Here is a 17,900-nt window from a genome sequence, read left to right as displayed (position 1 = left end):
AAATAAAAAAAGGGATGGTTTTATTTTTATCACCCCCCCCTAATGGAAAAATCCCAAAAAAAAAAAAATTCCCCCGAATTTTGTAAATATTTTTGGGACCAAGGTTGGGCGGTAAATTTTAAAAAAGGCCAAAAGGCCACCCCTTTTTTAAAGAAAATTTTAACCTCTTCTTTTTATTCGCGCTTAAAGGGGCCCCCTTTAAACCTTTCGAACCACTCCTTTTCCAATAAATTGGTTTTTTTTTTTTGGACAATTTTTTTTTTTTTTAACCCTTTTAAAATTTGCCCCAAAGGAAAAATAGAATTTCCTGGTTTTTAAAAAGCCCCTGGGGAATTTGCCCTTTTTTTTATAATCCAAAATTTTTTTTTTTATTTAGATAAAATTTTTTTTTTAATTAATAACTTTCGGGTTCTCAAAAAGTTTTTTTTTAAATTTTAATAATTATTATAATCAAAAAAATGAAATTATTGGAATAAGGGGAATGGGAATATTTTAAAAAGGGGGGGTGGGTGCTTTTTTTAAATTTTAATTTAAAAAAAAAAAAAAAAAAAAAAAAAAAAAAAAAAAAAAAGTTATTTAAAATAAAATTTTAAAAAAAAATAAAAAATAAAAAATTGATTTTTTTTTAATTTTAAAATCTTTTTTTCAAATTTTTTAATTTAATTTGGTTTAATTTTTTTTTTTTTTATTTATTTTATTTGAACCACTATCAATAACTATTGCCAAAAACCCATCAAAATTTTTTTTTTGTTGATTAATATTTTGTAACACCCACACAAATTTCTCTGGTATACACAATAAATAACAACACACACATAAAAAAACAATACTTTGTATTATCTTAATAACTCTATAGTAATTATTTTATTTATTTTTAATAAAAAAATAATTAAAATAAAAAATAAATATTTATAATAAATAAAAAAAATATTTATAATTAAAATATGATTTGAAAAAGCAATCTCACATAACTCAATACAGAACAAAGTTTAAATTTTTTTTTTTTTTTTTTTTTCAAAGTGAAGATGATTTTTAATAATACTTGCACATCAGTATTTTTTTTTTTTTTTTAAAAGTGAAGATTTTTTAAAGCAAAAGAGGTTACCATATATTTATTTAAGATATAACTACAATGTGTTTTATACTTTTTTTTTTTTTAAAAGTGGAGATTATTATTTTATACTTGTATAAGTTTGCATACAATGTAATGAGCAAGGATCATTACTTAATAATAATCTACAACAATTATTTTAATTTATCAAAAAACAAATTTTTAAAAATCATTGTTCCTCACTTTTTTTTTTTTAAAAGTGAAGATGATTCCTTAATTAAGTCATCAGAATTTTTTTGTTGTGTTTATCAAAATGGGCATTTTAAAATTTTTTTTTTTTGAAACATTTTTTGAAGAAGATAAAAATATTTTTTTTTATTTTTTTTTATTTTTTTATTTTTTCGTTTCCATATTACATGTTTGTGCTACTATTATTATTAATAGTAGCACAAACAACAACAAATCTTACGATGAATTAAGAAGTTATAAGATAATATTGCAATTTCAGCTGATCAGAAATATAAAAAAAAAAACAATGGAAGTATGTTTGCCAAATCTACATTACACCTCAATTTACAGAAATTAACTTAAAAGAATTAATTTCAGACTCAGATTCAAAATATTATGTGTCAAACAAAATACAAAAAAAAAGGAATACAATATTAACAGATAAAAATGAAATAATAACTAAAATCATTAAAAAATGAGGAATAGTTCTTGACTCAAGAAGAATACAAATAAGAGCAAATGGAAATGAATATGACCTATTTAACTGGGAGTAAGAACTTCTGAAACCAACTGAAAAGGAAATGAGTGAAATGGGAATAGAAATCCCAGCATACCAACATTCAAACTTAAATATCTATCTAAGAGTATGGTCCCACCACACACAACCTCAAACGGAAAATTGTCAAGCTAATCAAGCTCAACAAAACAAAAGATCAAATAACTCTAGAACAACTGGAACAAGAAAAATCAGAAGTACAAAACAGAAGAGAACTCACAACAACCAAAATAAAACTATGTATACAAAATATATAAATTAGTAATTAAATTTAGTAATTTTACAAAGAAAACTATATAGTTTAAATTTTTTATTGTTTTTTAATAATTAAGATATATATATAAAGTTAAAGAGGAATTAAAAAAAGAAATAATACAAGAGTATATTTCATTAACAACAAATCTTTAAAAAATTTTTTTTTTTTAAAAGTCAAGATTTTAAAAATTTTTTTATAAAAAATATAAAAAACATTTTAGTTTTTCGAATAAAACAATTTCATATAAATTTTATTTTATTTAATTATTTGATCTTCATACCTTACACTTTATTAAGATGGGGTGATAATAAGTCTTCATTCTGGTAAATTTCCCCTTCACCCTCCAATTTTGCAAATGTTATAAATTTAAAACATTTGCAATTTTTTTTATTTTTATATTCACCTAATTGAAGCTATTTCATTATCCAGCTTCACCTTTTTTAATTTTTTTTTGTATATTTAATTAAAATTATCCTATTTTATTATTGGTCTATCTATGTTTTATACGGTTGATATATTTATATAAGGAAAATCTTACATTTAAATAAATTAATAATAATAAATTTTTTTTTTTTTTTTTAAATTTTCACCCATTCTTTCACTCATTTTATAATTTGATAATTCAGTAACACATTTTTTCACCATTTAATAATAAACATCGATCAAAATAAATAAAATAATTATTAATTTTAATATTTATAATATAATTAATTTATTCAATTTGAATTATACTAAATAAGGATTATATTTTATATTTAAATAATTAATTAATTAGTTAAATAATCTTTTTTTAAGGAAAAGTTTACCTATTTGTATTTTATTTAATTTTATTTTTTTTTGTTTTAATTATTTTTTATTTTTTTTTTTAATTTTTAAAAATTGTATATAAAATTTTTTTTTTTTTTTTTATTAATTAAAAATTCTAGTTTTCACACCACACATATAGTTTTTCATCCATCAGCTTTTTTTTTAACAATAACTTACATTTAATAATATTCACTCGTTTTTATACACACATAGTTCTATTTTATTTTATTTTTTGTTTTTTATTTATTTAAATAATTTATTTTTGTCAAAAATGAATTATTTTTTATACATGTTTATTTTATTAATTGTTGTTGCCATCTTTATTTTCTTATCATTTTGTTTTGGTATTGTATTATTCAATAAAACCATTGGCAAAGAAGAGAGCTGGTTAAGTGCTAAAGAAATCAGTGAAAACCAATCCTGGGCAAAATTGAGAGATCAACAACAGGAAGAGCTCCAACAACTCCAACAAATCCAACAGGAGCAACTCCTTGAACTCCAACAATTACAACAAATCCAGCTCCAACAACAAAAACAAACGCAACAACAACTACTTCTTTAATTTTTTTATTTTGTTTTTACACTACACAAAAAAAAATTCAAACAATAACCAATCAATAATAATAATTTCAACATTATTAGGGAAATATTTTAAAAGCCTTTAAATACAGGTAAGTAAATAAGCACATTATATTTAAATAAAAACAAGAAATCTATTTAGAAATAGGATTCGTTGAATAAATAAGGAATATATGAATTTCTAACACAAATTAATTTTTATTATATTTAGTAATTTAGGTCAATATATGGTTACATATTTCATTAACAGGTTATGATAAATAACCTGATTTGAGTAGTGTCATATTTGGTGGCTCAAAATCTGTAGCAACAAGTAAAATTTTAAAATATTTTACATAAAGTGTAGTGTAGAACCCATTAAAGTAGTGCATTAGAATATTTTATAGCAGCAGTGAATCATATGTTTTATCAAAAATTAGAAGAATCGAGTCTGTTTCTCCAAGCTGTGCAAATTCTCGATGTTATTGTCTTTTGTATCTGGTAGTCTCATCAACCTCTGATCTTTATAAATTTGTAACAAGTGGTATAATCTGATCTCATTAGTGTAGAATCTTCCCCAGTTGGATCAAATAGTAATAGCAATTTCAGAAACCAAATAAATTAAAAATAAATAAAATAAATAATATATAATTTTAAAAATCAAATAAATATGCAATTATTTCTTGTGAATTGTATATATTTTTTATATATTTTTTTTTATAAAAACAAAAAAAACTTTTTTTTTAAAAGTGAAGATAATTGCTTTAAATTAATAAGTAAAATTTTTATTTAATTTTTTGCGAGATATTAGTTTATTTTTAAAATTTAATAACTAAGATCAAATAATTAAATAAAATAAAATTTATATGATAATTGAAAAAAAACAACAATATAAATCTCTGGGAAGATTTTTATATTTTAAAAAGCTCCCCATTCGGGAATCGAACCCGAGGTACCAGTGTGAAAGACTAGAGTGTTACCGACTACACCAATGAGGATATTTCTTTTTGATGATGGAATATCTATTTTTGTGCTCCGCATTAACAATTAAATAACAATAATAAAACCAAAGTAATTTAAAATTTATCTTTACACATTTCTAATGGAAGGAAGTGGTCAAAAATTCATTGGCCAACATTATTACACTTATATCATTTTACTCCTATTTTAATTATCTAACAATTGGTATATAATCCACCTCCAATTTTTTATTTTAGTCGCTTACCACTAGACATATCATTAATTTTGAAAGGAGAAAAAGTTATCATTATAATTTTAATTTAATCAATTTTAGTATTTTAAGTTTTTGATTTTTTATTTTGGTTATTTAATTTTTAAATTTTTTTGAAGTTCATTAAAAAGAAATATTTTCATAAAAAAAAAAAGAATAAAAAAACAATTAAATGAATTTTAATTATTTTTAAAAAAAAATTTTAATATTTAAATTTTTTTTTAAATTTTTATATTTGTTTTAAAAATTTTTTATTTTTTTTTTTATTTTTTAAATTTTTTTATTTATTAAATAATTTTTTAATTAACAAAACTCAGTCATAAAAATATTATATATTATACTTTTTTCATTAATATAATTTATAAAGAATAATCCAACACCATTTACAATAATCATTCTCAATCCAATATATAATACTGATTAATTTAAAATGAATAATTTTATAATTATTTCCAGTTCCTCATTAGTTTTCATCTTAATTAGTTTTTTTTTAGCTTTAATAATGGCCTTCTTTTTATCAACCAAAAATAAAATAAAGAACCAAAACCACAACATCAACAAAATTAATAATAAAAATAAAAATAATTATAATGCTCTTGATAAAAATTATAGTAATAATTTTTCAAATATCCATACTCTTGAAAATTTTATCTCAAGTATTGTAAATGTCATTTCTGGTTTAGAAATCAACTTTATTAAAAAAGAAGAAATGATCTCAAATTTCTATAAATTTGAAAAAGAAATAAAAGATAACATTTCAAATAGCAAAATAGATGGATTCCAAGACATTATAGACTGTATATTTATTGACTCTTTAGGACTTTTGGAAAAGCTAAAATCAAAACAAAAGCGTAAACAGAGTATAATTCAAGAAAATATCAGTTATATTATTTTATCTCTATTTTTTTTTATTAGTGGTAATTGCCGTTCAATTAATATTATCAGATTTTTACCTATTTTGTATAATGACAAATCCGAAAAGGTCAATCTCTGCAAGGAATATTTAATTGAAATTCTTCCTTCATTAAATGTACATGAATTGGTCCCAACATTAAAATATTTCAATTTATGCCACAACGAAATAATTAATATTGGGAATCCAGTCCAGGTTAACCCCTCATCAGTTTCTTCAAACTTTAGAAGTTTAGCTTTGGTTATGTATAATAATCACAGGGGTGTATACGGAAAAGAAAATATTGCCATTGTTGATTCGATATTGTGTGAATCAATTGAACTTTCCAGTTTTATTTGTTTAGAGGGTGCATTCAAATTTTATTCAGAATTGTATCTCAGTTTGCCACTATCTTTTCAAGGTTTCCAATTAACTTTCCATACTCAAATAGTTTTTAGATGCCTTACAATTATCGCAAAAAATGAAAAGTACATGGGTTCTATCAATTCTTTTATCAATAAATATTATAGAGGTCGTTAATCAATTAAAAACTACATCTTAGGGAAAAAAATTATTTTAAATAAAACTATTTATACAAAATAAATAAATTAGTAATTAAATTTAGTAATTTTACAAAAATTTAAATTTTTTATTGTTCTTTATATATATCTTAATTATATTAAAGTTTTTTCTTTATTTTTTTTTCATACTAAATAACAAAGCTTTATAAAATCATTTTTCATTCAAAGATAAAAATTTAAAGAGGAATTAAAAAAAATTAATACAAGAGTATATTTCATCAACACCAAATCTTTAACAAATTTTTTTTTTTTTAAAAGTGAAGATTTAAGGCGGAAGCGTACACGACAAAATACACCCATACAAATGTAATGAATAAGGATCATTACTTAATAATAATCAACAGTAATTAATAATCAACAATTATTTTATTAATCAAAAAAGAAATTTTTAAAAAAAATAAAAAAATAAAAAATTTAAAAAAACATAAAAAACTTTTTAGTTTTTCTAATTTTATAAAACATAAACAATTTCATTTAAATTTTATTTTTTTAATTATTTGATCTTCGTACCTTTCACTTTATTAAGATGGGGTGATAATAAGTCTTCCTGTGATTCCATTCTGGTGAAATTCCCCTTAACCCTACAATTTTAGTGATTAATTAAAACATTTGAAATTTTTTTTTATTTTCCCATATAAAAAAATTTAACAAATTAACTACAGAGACAAAAAAATGCAGTTGTGAAGGACATGCATTTCTGTGAGTAATTTTCTAGTTATTTTGTAATCTACGTCATGCAAATTGTTGAGATTATCCAAAGATTCTTTTGATAAGCTTAATCTTTCTTACTTTAGATTTTTCCAGGATGGTTTTGTGCCTGTTTGTCGTCTGCGAATTTGAATTCTCCTTAGATAATTAGTATTGGTACCCAATTATTTATATTTGTAATTTTGTATAGGTTGTTTAAATTGGTGTGGAGTTCGATCAGTTGGTCAGCAAATTCGTTTCATTGATTCTTATCTGCTGGTTCATATTGCCAGTATTATATTTGTATTTAATTATTATGTTATATCAGCCATAGTGGCTCTACCTGAAATAATAAATTATAAATATTGGAATCAAAAGACTACTACTACTGAAAGATTTAATAATATAAATAATAAAAAAATTTACATTTATTTTTATTTAAAAATAAAAAATAAAAAATATATTTATTTTGATCGATGTTTATTATTAAATAGTGAAAAAATGTTGCTGAATTTTTAAATTATAAAATGAATGAAATATATTATTAGAATGGGTGAAAATTTAAAAAAAAAAAAAAAAATTTTATTTTATTATTATTATTAATTTATTTAAATGTAAGATTTTCCTTAAATAAATATATTAATTGTATAAAACATAGAGAGATCAATAATAAAATAGGATATAATATTGATTTAATATATAAAAAAAAAATATTAATAAAGGTGAAGTTGAATAAATTAGCTAAATATAAAAATAATTACCAATAAATAATAAAATAAAATAATTATTTTTAATAAAAATATTTTATTTATTTTATATATAATTAATTTATTTAATTTGAATTATACTAAATAAGGATTATATTTTATATTTAAATAATTAATAAAATAATCTTTTATTTTCAAATCTTTTTTTTTACTAAGGAAAAGTTTACCTACTTGTATTTTGGATATCAATCGAGAGAGAATTTTTTGAAATTTTTAAATCTACATTTGGATTATATATATACAATTGTTTTTTTATTTAATTTTATTTATTTTTTATTTATTTTTTATTTTTTTAATTATTTTTTATTTTTTTTATAAATTTTAAAAAATTGAATATAAAAATTTTTTTTTTTTTTTATTAATTAAAAATTCTAATTTTCACACCACACATATAGTTTTTCATCCATCAGCTTTTTTTTTTAACAATAACTTACATTTAATAATATTCACTCGTTTTTATACACACATATATTTCTATTTTATTTTTTTAATATTTATTATTGCACAAAAATGAATTATTTTTTATACATGTTTATTTTATTAATTGTTGTTGCCATCTTTATTTTTTTATCATTTTGTTTTGGTATTGTATTATTCAACAAAACCATTGGCAAAGAAGAGAGCTGGTTAAGTGCTAAAGAAATCAGTGAAAACCAATCCTGGGCAAAATTGAGAGATCAACAACAGGAAGAGCTCCAACAACTCCAACAAATCCAACAGGAGCAACTCCTTGAACTCCAAAAACTCCAACAAATCCAGCTCCAACAACAAAAACAACAAAAACCACTTCTTTAATTTTTCTATTTTGTTTTTACACTACACAAAAAATAATTCAAACAATAACCAATCAATAATTATAATTTCAACATTTTTGGGAAATATTTTAAAAGCCTTTAAATACAGGTAAGTAAATAAGCACATTGTTAAAATAAAAACAACAAATCTATTTAGAAATAGGATTCGTTGAATAAATAAGGAATATAAATTTCTAACACAAATTAATTTTTATTATATTTAGTATTTTAGATCAATATATGGTTACATATTTCATTAACAGGTTATGATAAATAACCTTATTTGAGTAGTGTCATATATTGGTGGCTCAAAATCTGTAGCAACAAGTAAAATTTTAAAATATTTTACATAAAGTGTAGTGTAGAACCCATTAAAGTAGTGCATTAGAATATTTTATAGCAGTAATGAATCATTTGTTTTATCAAAAATTAGAAGAATCGAGTCTGTCTCCCCAAGCTGTGCAAATTCTCGATGTTGTATCTGGTAGTCTCATCAACCTCTGATCTTTATAAATTTGTATCAAGTGGTATATAATAGGACTCATTAGTGTAGAATCTGCCGAGTTGGATCAAATAGTAGTAGCAAATTCAGAAACCAGATAAATTAAAAATAATTATAATAAATAATATATAATTTTAAAAATCAAATAAATATACAATTATTTCTTTGTGAATTGTATATTTTTTATTTATTTTTTTTTTTTTTTTTTTTTTTAGGGAAAAATATAGTCTGAGTTTAACAAAAAAAATAAAAAATTCTAAGTTTTCCCCACTCCTACTTGACTATTTTTTTATTTTTAAAACTTAATAACTAAAAAAAAAGAAAAAAAACTTTGAATTGTGAAAAAAATTAAAATAAAAAAATTTAAAATTTTATTTGTAATTTTATAATATTCATAAAAGACAGAGTTTTCGACAATATCTTATCTTGAAATGTTGGTCCATTCTTTTAACAAAACACATTGTTCTATATCAGTTTTTATTTTATGTTATTGGTGTATATACATCTTTAGCAAAGTGACAATCTAAAGTATTAGAGTTGTATATTCAATTGAAATATAATTTCTTTTTCTATATTTTTTGATCTTTAAACAAGTTTGACTTTGAATTCTGATTCAATACACCCACATTCTAATTTTTCTATTAGAGAATTATTTGAAGTTGAACAATGCATTGTTTTACCAAGTGTTTCCATCAAATTTGAATATTTAAAAATTTCTTCCCCTGTTTTTTAAATTATATTAGGTTTCTTGAATTTTTTGATGGAAAAAGAAGACCTAAGATAATAATTTATAATAAATAATTTATTATCAATTGTATATTCTAATATATTTGTTATTTATAATTTTTAATTTAATAATGTAATTATTTATTATTTTTTTATATGTATTAATAAATTTTGATATTGATAAATAAATAAAAATGTAGAAGTATTTATAGAAAAAAAAATTTATTAAATTTATTTATTTTTAAATTTAAATAAGGGCAACTGCTGTTTTGTAATAAAATATATTTATAGATTGGCTTAACAATATTTTTGTATATTAATATAACATAATATTTATTAATAAAAAAATTTAAAAAAATTTAAAAAAAATTTAAAAAAAAAGGGGGAAACAACCACACATTACATAATATATTAATTGAATATGATTTAACTGTTTTTTTATTGATTTTAAACACCTTTTTAATTTAAAACTTTTTTTTTTTTTAAAACTTTAAAAAATAAAATAAAAAATAAAATTTTGAAATTGACTTTAAAAATGGAACTATTTGACCCCAAACTTAGAAACCCCCTTTTTTCTAAAAATAAACTAAATTTTTTTCCCTATTTTTTTACATATGTAATATTTTTTTAATTTTCAAAACCTTTACAAAACCATATTAATAAAACAAGATATATTGATTTTTGATTTTTTGAGATTTTGTTATAATAATATATCTTCATTTTTTGAAAATATTCAAATTATAATTTTTTTTTAACATAATATTTCTTTTTATTGTTGAAGAGGTGTCAAAATAAACATCAACACAGATATACATATAGCACCATAAAATAAAATAGAATTTTTTTTAAAACATTTTATTCTACAATTTTTTAAATTAGCTATACAAAAAGACCCAAAAAATAACTGGATGGCACTAAATTTTACAAATTTTTTTTTGATCATTTTTTCTAAAATAAAAATAATAAACTTTTTAAATATTTTGAATTTTATTTATTATATAACAAAATAGAATTTTTTTTATTAGGAAATATTTTTTTTTAGGTTGTTTTTTTTATTTTATTATTTCTATTTTCAAATTCTATTAGATATCTAATTTAAAATTTTAATAAAAATAGAGATGAATTAAATTAAAAAAAAACCTTTGAGGCAAATAGATTAAAAAAGGTTTTACAATCTTTGGAAGATAAAACGAATTATGAGTTTTTATAATAAAAATCCCCCATATTAAATCTTGATATTATAGATATATATAAGGTTTTTATTTATTTATATATTTTGATTAAGATTTTATTGTTTTACAGATTTTTATAATTGTGGGTGTATATTAAAATATAAGAGTTTTAAAATATCGTTATCGTTATAAGTTTTTTATATTACCTGGAAGATTCTTTCGATAATTATAGATAATGAAAAAATAAAAAAAAAATAATTAAATTAAAAGTTAATGAGAATAATTATTTTATTTATTTTTAATAAAATTATTTATTTTTTAAAAAAATAACCTTTTTTTAAAAAATATTTAAATAATATTTTTTTAAATATTTTTTTTTTAAAATAATAATTACAAATCATATCATGGAAGACTATAATAAAAATTCAAATCATCAACTATCTTCTATGCTAAGAAATATAGAAAAATTTCATACCATAATTCAAAGTCCCATTGACAACCACAATAATGAAAAAAACCCAGGATCATTTAAAATTTTAGATTTTGGTTCATCCCATGGAAAAAATTCTTTGATTTTTTTGGACTCTATTATGTCAAAGATTAAACCACAAATAAATAATGGTTCAATAGAGATATTCCATTGCGATTTAGAAATAAATGATTTCACAAAATTGTTTTTAGAAATTAATAAAAATGAAGATTCATACAAAATAAATGGAACAATACCTACAGCTATGCAATTGGAAATACTTATAAAAATCAATTGATGCCAAATGAATCTTGTGATATTATTTTTTCATATCATTGTTTCCATTGGTGTAGCTATGAAGATAAACTCCTTTCAGGAATAAGTACCTTGGTAAAAATTAAAGAGTCCTCTCTTTGTCCAAAAGTAAAAGAATTTAATATTGATCATCTAACTTCAATTTTTTCTCATCGTACTAATGAATTAAAAAAAGGTGGTATTTTTTATTTGTAATTTTTTAATATTCGAAAAAGAAAATGAAATAACATATTCATCAGAATCATCATTTACAAATATTAAAAATATTTTAAGAGAAATGGCATATGAAAATGTTTTATCTCATAAAGAAGTCGATGATATGTTTGTTCCATTTACTTATTTTAAAAAAGATGAGGTAGATATAGCTGTAAAAGAAGTTGAATCAAGAGGTTTAAAACTAATACATTCAGAAAAAAACTATGAAACTTGGGAACAAAATGAAAATTTTGTTGATGGTGTATTATCAATTATTTCCCATTCAATTAAAAGACCTTTGGAAGGTGATACAGAAAAAATAGATTCAATATTTAATGAATTTAAAAAGAGATTTAAAAAAAGCTATAAATTAAATCCAGAAATGTATTGTATATATTCATGTTTTAAATTATTAATTTTTAAAAAAGAATAAAATAAAAAAAATTTTGATTTTTTATTATTTTTTTGATTTATAATGGTTTTGTTGTAATCAAATAATTAAATAAAATAAAATTTAAATAAAATTGAAAACTAAAAAGTTTAAAATATTTATTATTTTTTATTTTTTTAAAATATTTTTTTTGATAAATTGAAATAATTATTATTTTTTGATTATTATAATGATCCTTGTTTATTACAAATTCCCTTTGTTAAATATTAAAACTAAAGAGGCTCCATCTAAGTACAAAAACACAATAAATTTTTTTAAAGTGACAATAATTTTTAAACATTAATTTCACCAGAAATTTTGTTTTTTGTTATTCTTTTTTTTTTTTTTTTAAAAAAAAGAAGATTATTAAAAGCAAAGAGCAAGTCTAACATTGCTTTTTTTAAAAAAAAAAAAGAAGTGAAGATAATTATATCATTGCTCCCCCAATACTTTTTTTTTTTTTTTTTTTTTTTTTTTTTTTTTTTTTTTTTAAAAAAGCTTACTTAATAATATAATAAATATTATTAGTGTAAGCGACGGTGTTTATTTATATTAAAATATAAGAAGAAGCGGGTGTTGGGGTAAGGTGTGTTGGGGTAAGGTTGAAACAACCTATCTAGTTTAAGAAGTTTTTTTTTTCTTAGATTTTTGTTCAATAGCAGGTGATTTCGGACTACCTGATTGGTATGGAGTGTTTTTGATTGGTGTGGATATTTGGCTAACATTTCGAGTACGGTTACTTTTTGCGGTGGTATTCATATTTGTTATGGCGGTTTTTTTTTGGAAGTTGGTGAAGCTAATCTTGTAAAGATGTTGTTTAGTGGTTGATGATTTATTGTCATCTTGTGGTGATTGGTTTTTTGTTTGTTTGTTTGTTTCGTCATTAGATATTTCCTCGTTATCTAGTGTGTTAGTTGAATTGTTAGATTCGTTATCAGAAATAGTTTCTTTGTAATCATCATCTTGATCATTAAAGTCGACCCTATCTTTTTTGATTAATTGATTGATTATGGTAATGTTGTTATCAATTTCTTTAACAGTGGAGACCCTGGACATATCTTCATTGCTTAATTGATTGATTTTGGTAATGTTGTTATCAATTTCTTTATCAGTGGAGACCCCTAGTATATCTTCATTGATTAGTTGATTGATTTTGTTGTTAGGATGATTTTTTGATTTTGTTGCAGACTTAATCTTAATACGATAGTATGGTGATTGGAGTAGCTTTGATTTGATTGAGTTGTTTTTTCTTTCAATGAGGTGGAAAAAGGAGGTATTGTTTTTGTTGACTTTGATGTGAGAAAAGAAGAAGTCAATTTTTAGGTTAAGTTGTTCTTTTAACACTTTTTCAATGTCTTGATTAGATGAGTTGATGTTTCCAATTACCATATGGTAATCGTCACAGTGCGTGATGAACTTGTTCATCTTGTTGGTGGTATCTCTTTCATTTAGGAGATTATGTAGGTTTTCTTTTGAGAGAGAGATAAAGATAGTTTTCTTTTTCTTTTTGTCGAATGAGATCTTTTCTATATCTGTGTATTTGCTGAAATGAATTATATGTTCATCGGATATTTGGTGGTTTGGGTAATATAATCTGAGATTGATGTTGTTTCCATTTTTTTCATAAGTGGATAGTTTGTTATCTCGTTCAATGATATCTTTAACACTTTTTTGAATTATAGAGATGCTTGACAAGAGTATGTCTTCAATAGTATTGAAATTATTATGAGGAAAATCCTTAGTTTTCATTTCTTTCCAATCGTTGGATAAATCTATTATGACTGGTTTTACGTTTGAAGATGGTGGTGGGAATGATGTTTGTAGTTGGATTGGCTTTTAGAAAGACAAATTGGTGAAGATTGGAGATAGTGAAGATAGAAGATTAAAAATCTTTAATACGATCTAAATTCTTTTGATCTGTGTTTTGTGGTGTATAATTAATATACATTGAAATAGCTTTTAAAAAGCTGTTGGACAGTGCTAAAATTATTTGATAAAACTTAATTTATAAAAAGTTAGATTTTATATGATGTTAACACTTGTCGGTTTTTTTTTTTTTTTGCTTATATGAGTTTTACCACACTGCATACAAGTTGGGCACGGTAACGTCAATTCGTGTGGGATTCGGAAAACTTGCTGAGACTGGGATTCGAACCCGGAGCGGTAACTTGTAGGAAATTCGTTCGACCACTTGGCTATCATTGTTCCCCCCAATACCCTATGATTAAAAAAAAAAAAAAAAAAATATATATATATATATCTCTGGGAAGATTTTCTTTATGAAAAAAGCTCCCCATTCGGGAATCGAACCCGAGGTACCAGTGTGAAAGACTAGAGTGTTACCGACTACACCAATGAGGATATTAATTGATATTTTAAATTTTTCATTTTTTATGGACTTTTTTTTATCAAATACAATATTTTAAATATAATCAAATTTTTAAATAAATAAAAGCAATAGAAAATTTTAAGATTTTAATTTAATAGTAAAAAAGTATGTATTTAAATTATTTTTAAATTTTTATTTTTTAATTTTAAATCAAAAAAAATAAAAAAAAATAAAAAAAAAAAAAAAGATATTTTTAAAAAAAAATTTTTAAATTTTATTTAAAAAAAATATTTGAAATTTTTTTTTTTAAAACCACCGCAATAGTATGAATAAAAACAATATAATATATAATAATGATAGTAGAGATATTATTCCAAATATAAACACTTTACTAAACAGTGACTACTCAACAACAAACCCCAATATATATGATCCTCATTTCCCTCCAAATATTTTTTATTCAAACAACAACAATGATGGTTATAATAATAGTGGCAAAAACTCAACTTTACCAAAACTACCAAATAATATTAATAAAATAAATAAATCAACTTTTTATAATACAAATAGTTATTCAACACCTTTTAATATACTTCCTAAACCAATCAATATTATTTCAAACTCATACTATGATGATAAAGATAGTGATAATATAAATAAAAACAATCTTAATAATATAAATAATATTAATAACAATGATGATAATAATACCAATAGAAGAATCAATAGTTTAAATATAAACAACATAAGCAATACGAATAATATAAATACTATAAATAATATAAATAATATAAATAATATAAATAATATAAATAATATCGACAACAACATAAATAATATTAAACTTAATAAAATGATATGTTTTGATAATGATATTACGCCACCAATAAAACCCTTCCCAGTTCAACTATTCCCCCAACCACCCGGGGCAGATCCAGCTTTTATAAATAGGAATGAGACTAGATTTACACCTTATCCATCAACATCAACAACAACAACAACAACAAGTACAAGTACAAGTACAAGTACAAAACCAACCAAATCTAAATTTCAAACCAAACACACAAGATATTTAAGGAATCACAATAAAGAAACAGGTATGTATACTTGTAAAGCTCTAAAAAATAACTCAAATGAAGAATGTGGTCATAAATATCCCAAAGAAAATAGCATAAGAAAACATATAATTAGTAAACACGAATCACAATTAGAAACTATTTACCAGAAAATATTTGTTAGAAAGGAATACAATAACGAAGGATATTGCGAAGAAGATATGAAACTATGTGAACATATTGGATGTATTACTAAAGTTTCAAGCTGGAATTATTCACATCATTATAAAAAAACCCATCACGTAGGTCGTCCAGATGAAAAATTAAATTGTAAGAAATGTAACAAAGTCGATAAAATAAAAAAAATTTAATCCCAATTTAATATAACAACTCATTAAGGTAATTACCAAACTCATTTTATATCAAACCCTAACCATTATTTACTAACCAATTTTTTATCATTAGACATTAGCAATGATTTTATTCATGAAATAAAGAATATTGTAGTAGAGATCTCAACATAGGGCTATAATAAAATGAAACTCTAAAGTTATGGATAGGCTTATAACCACCACCCCCTTGGCACCAAATTTTCCCAAGCAAATGTAAAACTCAAATATCTTCAAAAATTTTTTTATTAAATTCATTTGATTAATTTTCTTTTTTCCCAACCACATTCCATTAAAGTGAAATCAAATCAAAGTTTTTAAATAAAAAAAAACAAAAAAAAAAAACCTTAATTTTAAATATTAATTTTAAATATTAAATTATATACTTTACCCCTTTTATTTAATATTAATTTTTTAACTTTTTTTTTCAAATTATTTACATCTGTATAATTTTTGATAATATCTTTACCAATATATATTAATATTAGATATTATCCACTGAGTAATAAATAAATAAATAAAACTAAAAATAATCCAATCTTTGTTTTTTATCTTTCTTTTTAATTAGGTTTTGAATGTATGTAATTGGGACCATATTCAACAGTTTGATTGGGGTTTGAAATGGAATCATACTCGAGAGGATATAACACATCACCCATTTCAATAAAAGCTATAGAGTCAGGGATAATACCGTTTGTTAAACGTTGAGAGAAACCATTTGAAAATATGAGTTTAGTTAAATATTTTGGAATTGATCCCGGTTTTAATTGATACTTGATGTTATATAATAACAAACATTCTACGGTGGGTGGTATAAAATCAAGTGGTTGGTCAAAGCCGTCATGTAATAATAATTGCGTTACGGTAGGTGGAATTGAACCAGGTTTTAATTGATATTTGATGTTATGTAAACACAAACAATTTACTGTGGGTGGGATAAAATTAAGTGATTGATCAAAGTCATCATATAATATTAAATGTGAAATTGTTGGTGGAATTGAATCAGGTTTTAATTGATATTTGATGTTTTTCAAAAACAAACATTCTACGGTGGGTGGGATAAAATCAAGTGATTGGTCAAAGCCTTCTTGTAAAAACAAATTTGTAACTGTTGGTGGAATTGAACCAGGCATTAATTGATATTTGATGTTATGTAAATACAAATACTCTACGGTGGGTGGTATAAAATCAAGTGATTGATCAAAGCCATCTTGTAAAAACAAATTTGTAACTGTTGGTGGAATTGAACCAGGTATTAACTGATACTTGATGTTTTCTAAATGCAAACATATTACGGTGGGTGGTATAAAATCAAGTAGTTGATCAAAGTTTTCTTCTAAATATAAATGTATAACTGTTTTTGGAATTGAATCGGGTAGTAGTTGATACTCGATCCTTTCTAAACACAAGTGTTTTACGGAGGGTGGTATAAAAATAAGTGGTTGATCAAATCCATCCAGTAAAGATAAATATACAACTGTTGCTGGAATTGATCCCTGTATTAATTGATACTTAATTTTTTCTAAATACAAATATTTTACGGTGGGTGGTATAAAATCAAGTGGTTTGTTAAAGCCATTTAATAAATATAATTCTGTAACTGTTGCTGGAATAGAATCGGGCATCAATTGATTCTTGATGTTATATAAATACAAGCATTGTACTGTGGGTGGTATGAAATCAAGTGATTGATTAAAGTCATCTAGCAATAATAAATGGGTAAGTGTTGCTGGAAAAGTCTTGGGTAAACTTTGGATAGGTCCTATAGCAATGTAATTGATTTCTAAATGACCAATATCACTCCCATCTTCATAAATTGTAAATTCAGAATTAAACACTTTATTAAAAAGAATTATATAAAGTATAATTAGTTTAAAATAAAAATAAAAAATTTAATGATAAAGCTTACA

At 22.2% G+C, this 17,900-nt stretch overlaps 5 protein-coding genes across 5 annotated transcripts; 3 read left to right on the top strand and 2 right to left on the bottom strand.

Annotated features, from left to right (window-relative positions):
• Positions 1-5,189: 5,189 nt before the first annotated feature.
• On the top strand, positions 5,190-6,119 carry DICPUDRAFT_74936 (uncharacterized protein; the record flags this gene model as incomplete). The annotated part of the gene is made up of 1 exon (XM_003283924.1): positions 5,190-6,119. One exon carries the CDS (start codon positions 5,190-5,192, stop codon positions 6,117-6,119), a length of 930 nt encoding a protein of 309 aa, XP_003283972.1.
• A 5,093-nt stretch (positions 6,120-11,212) lies between these two features.
• Positions 11,213-12,220, top strand: DICPUDRAFT_74935 (uncharacterized protein; the record flags this gene model as incomplete). Its single annotated transcript, XM_003283923.1, has 3 exons — positions 11,213-11,481; positions 11,541-11,770; positions 11,808-12,220. The coding sequence occupies 3 exons, from the start codon at positions 11,213-11,215 to the stop codon at positions 12,218-12,220; spliced, it is 912 nt and encodes a 303-aa protein (XP_003283971.1).
• Positions 12,221-12,838: 618 nt separating this feature from the next.
• DICPUDRAFT_74934 (uncharacterized protein) lies at positions 12,839-13,966 on the bottom strand (the record flags this gene model as incomplete). Its single annotated transcript, XM_003283897.1, has 1 exon — positions 12,839-13,966. The coding sequence occupies one exon, from the start codon at positions 13,964-13,966 to the stop codon at positions 12,839-12,841; it is 1,128 nt and encodes a 375-aa protein (XP_003283945.1).
• Positions 13,967-14,871: 905 nt separating this feature from the next.
• On the top strand, positions 14,872-16,125 carry DICPUDRAFT_74933 (uncharacterized protein; the record flags this gene model as incomplete). The annotated part of the gene is made up of 2 exons (XM_003283922.1): positions 14,872-15,931; positions 16,067-16,125. The coding sequence occupies 2 exons, from the start codon at positions 14,872-14,874 to the stop codon at positions 16,123-16,125; spliced, it is 1,119 nt and encodes a 372-aa protein (XP_003283970.1).
• A 485-nt stretch (positions 16,126-16,610) lies between these two features.
• Positions 16,611-17,708, bottom strand: DICPUDRAFT_16769 (uncharacterized protein; the record flags this gene model as incomplete). The annotated part of the gene is made up of 1 exon (XM_003283896.1): positions 16,611-17,708. A coding segment is annotated over one exon (1,098 nt), but the record flags the coding sequence as incomplete, so codon positions are not given.
• Positions 17,709-17,900: the final 192 nt, after the last annotated feature.

This window comes from Dictyostelium purpureum (genome assembly GCF_000190715.1).
Source record: "Dictyostelium purpureum unplaced genomic scaffold DICPUscaffold_16, whole genome shotgun sequence".
Taxonomy (NCBI): Eukaryota; Evosea; class Eumycetozoa; order Dictyosteliales; family Dictyosteliaceae; genus Dictyostelium; species Dictyostelium purpureum.
This window is presented reverse-complemented; position numbering and strand designations above follow the sequence as displayed.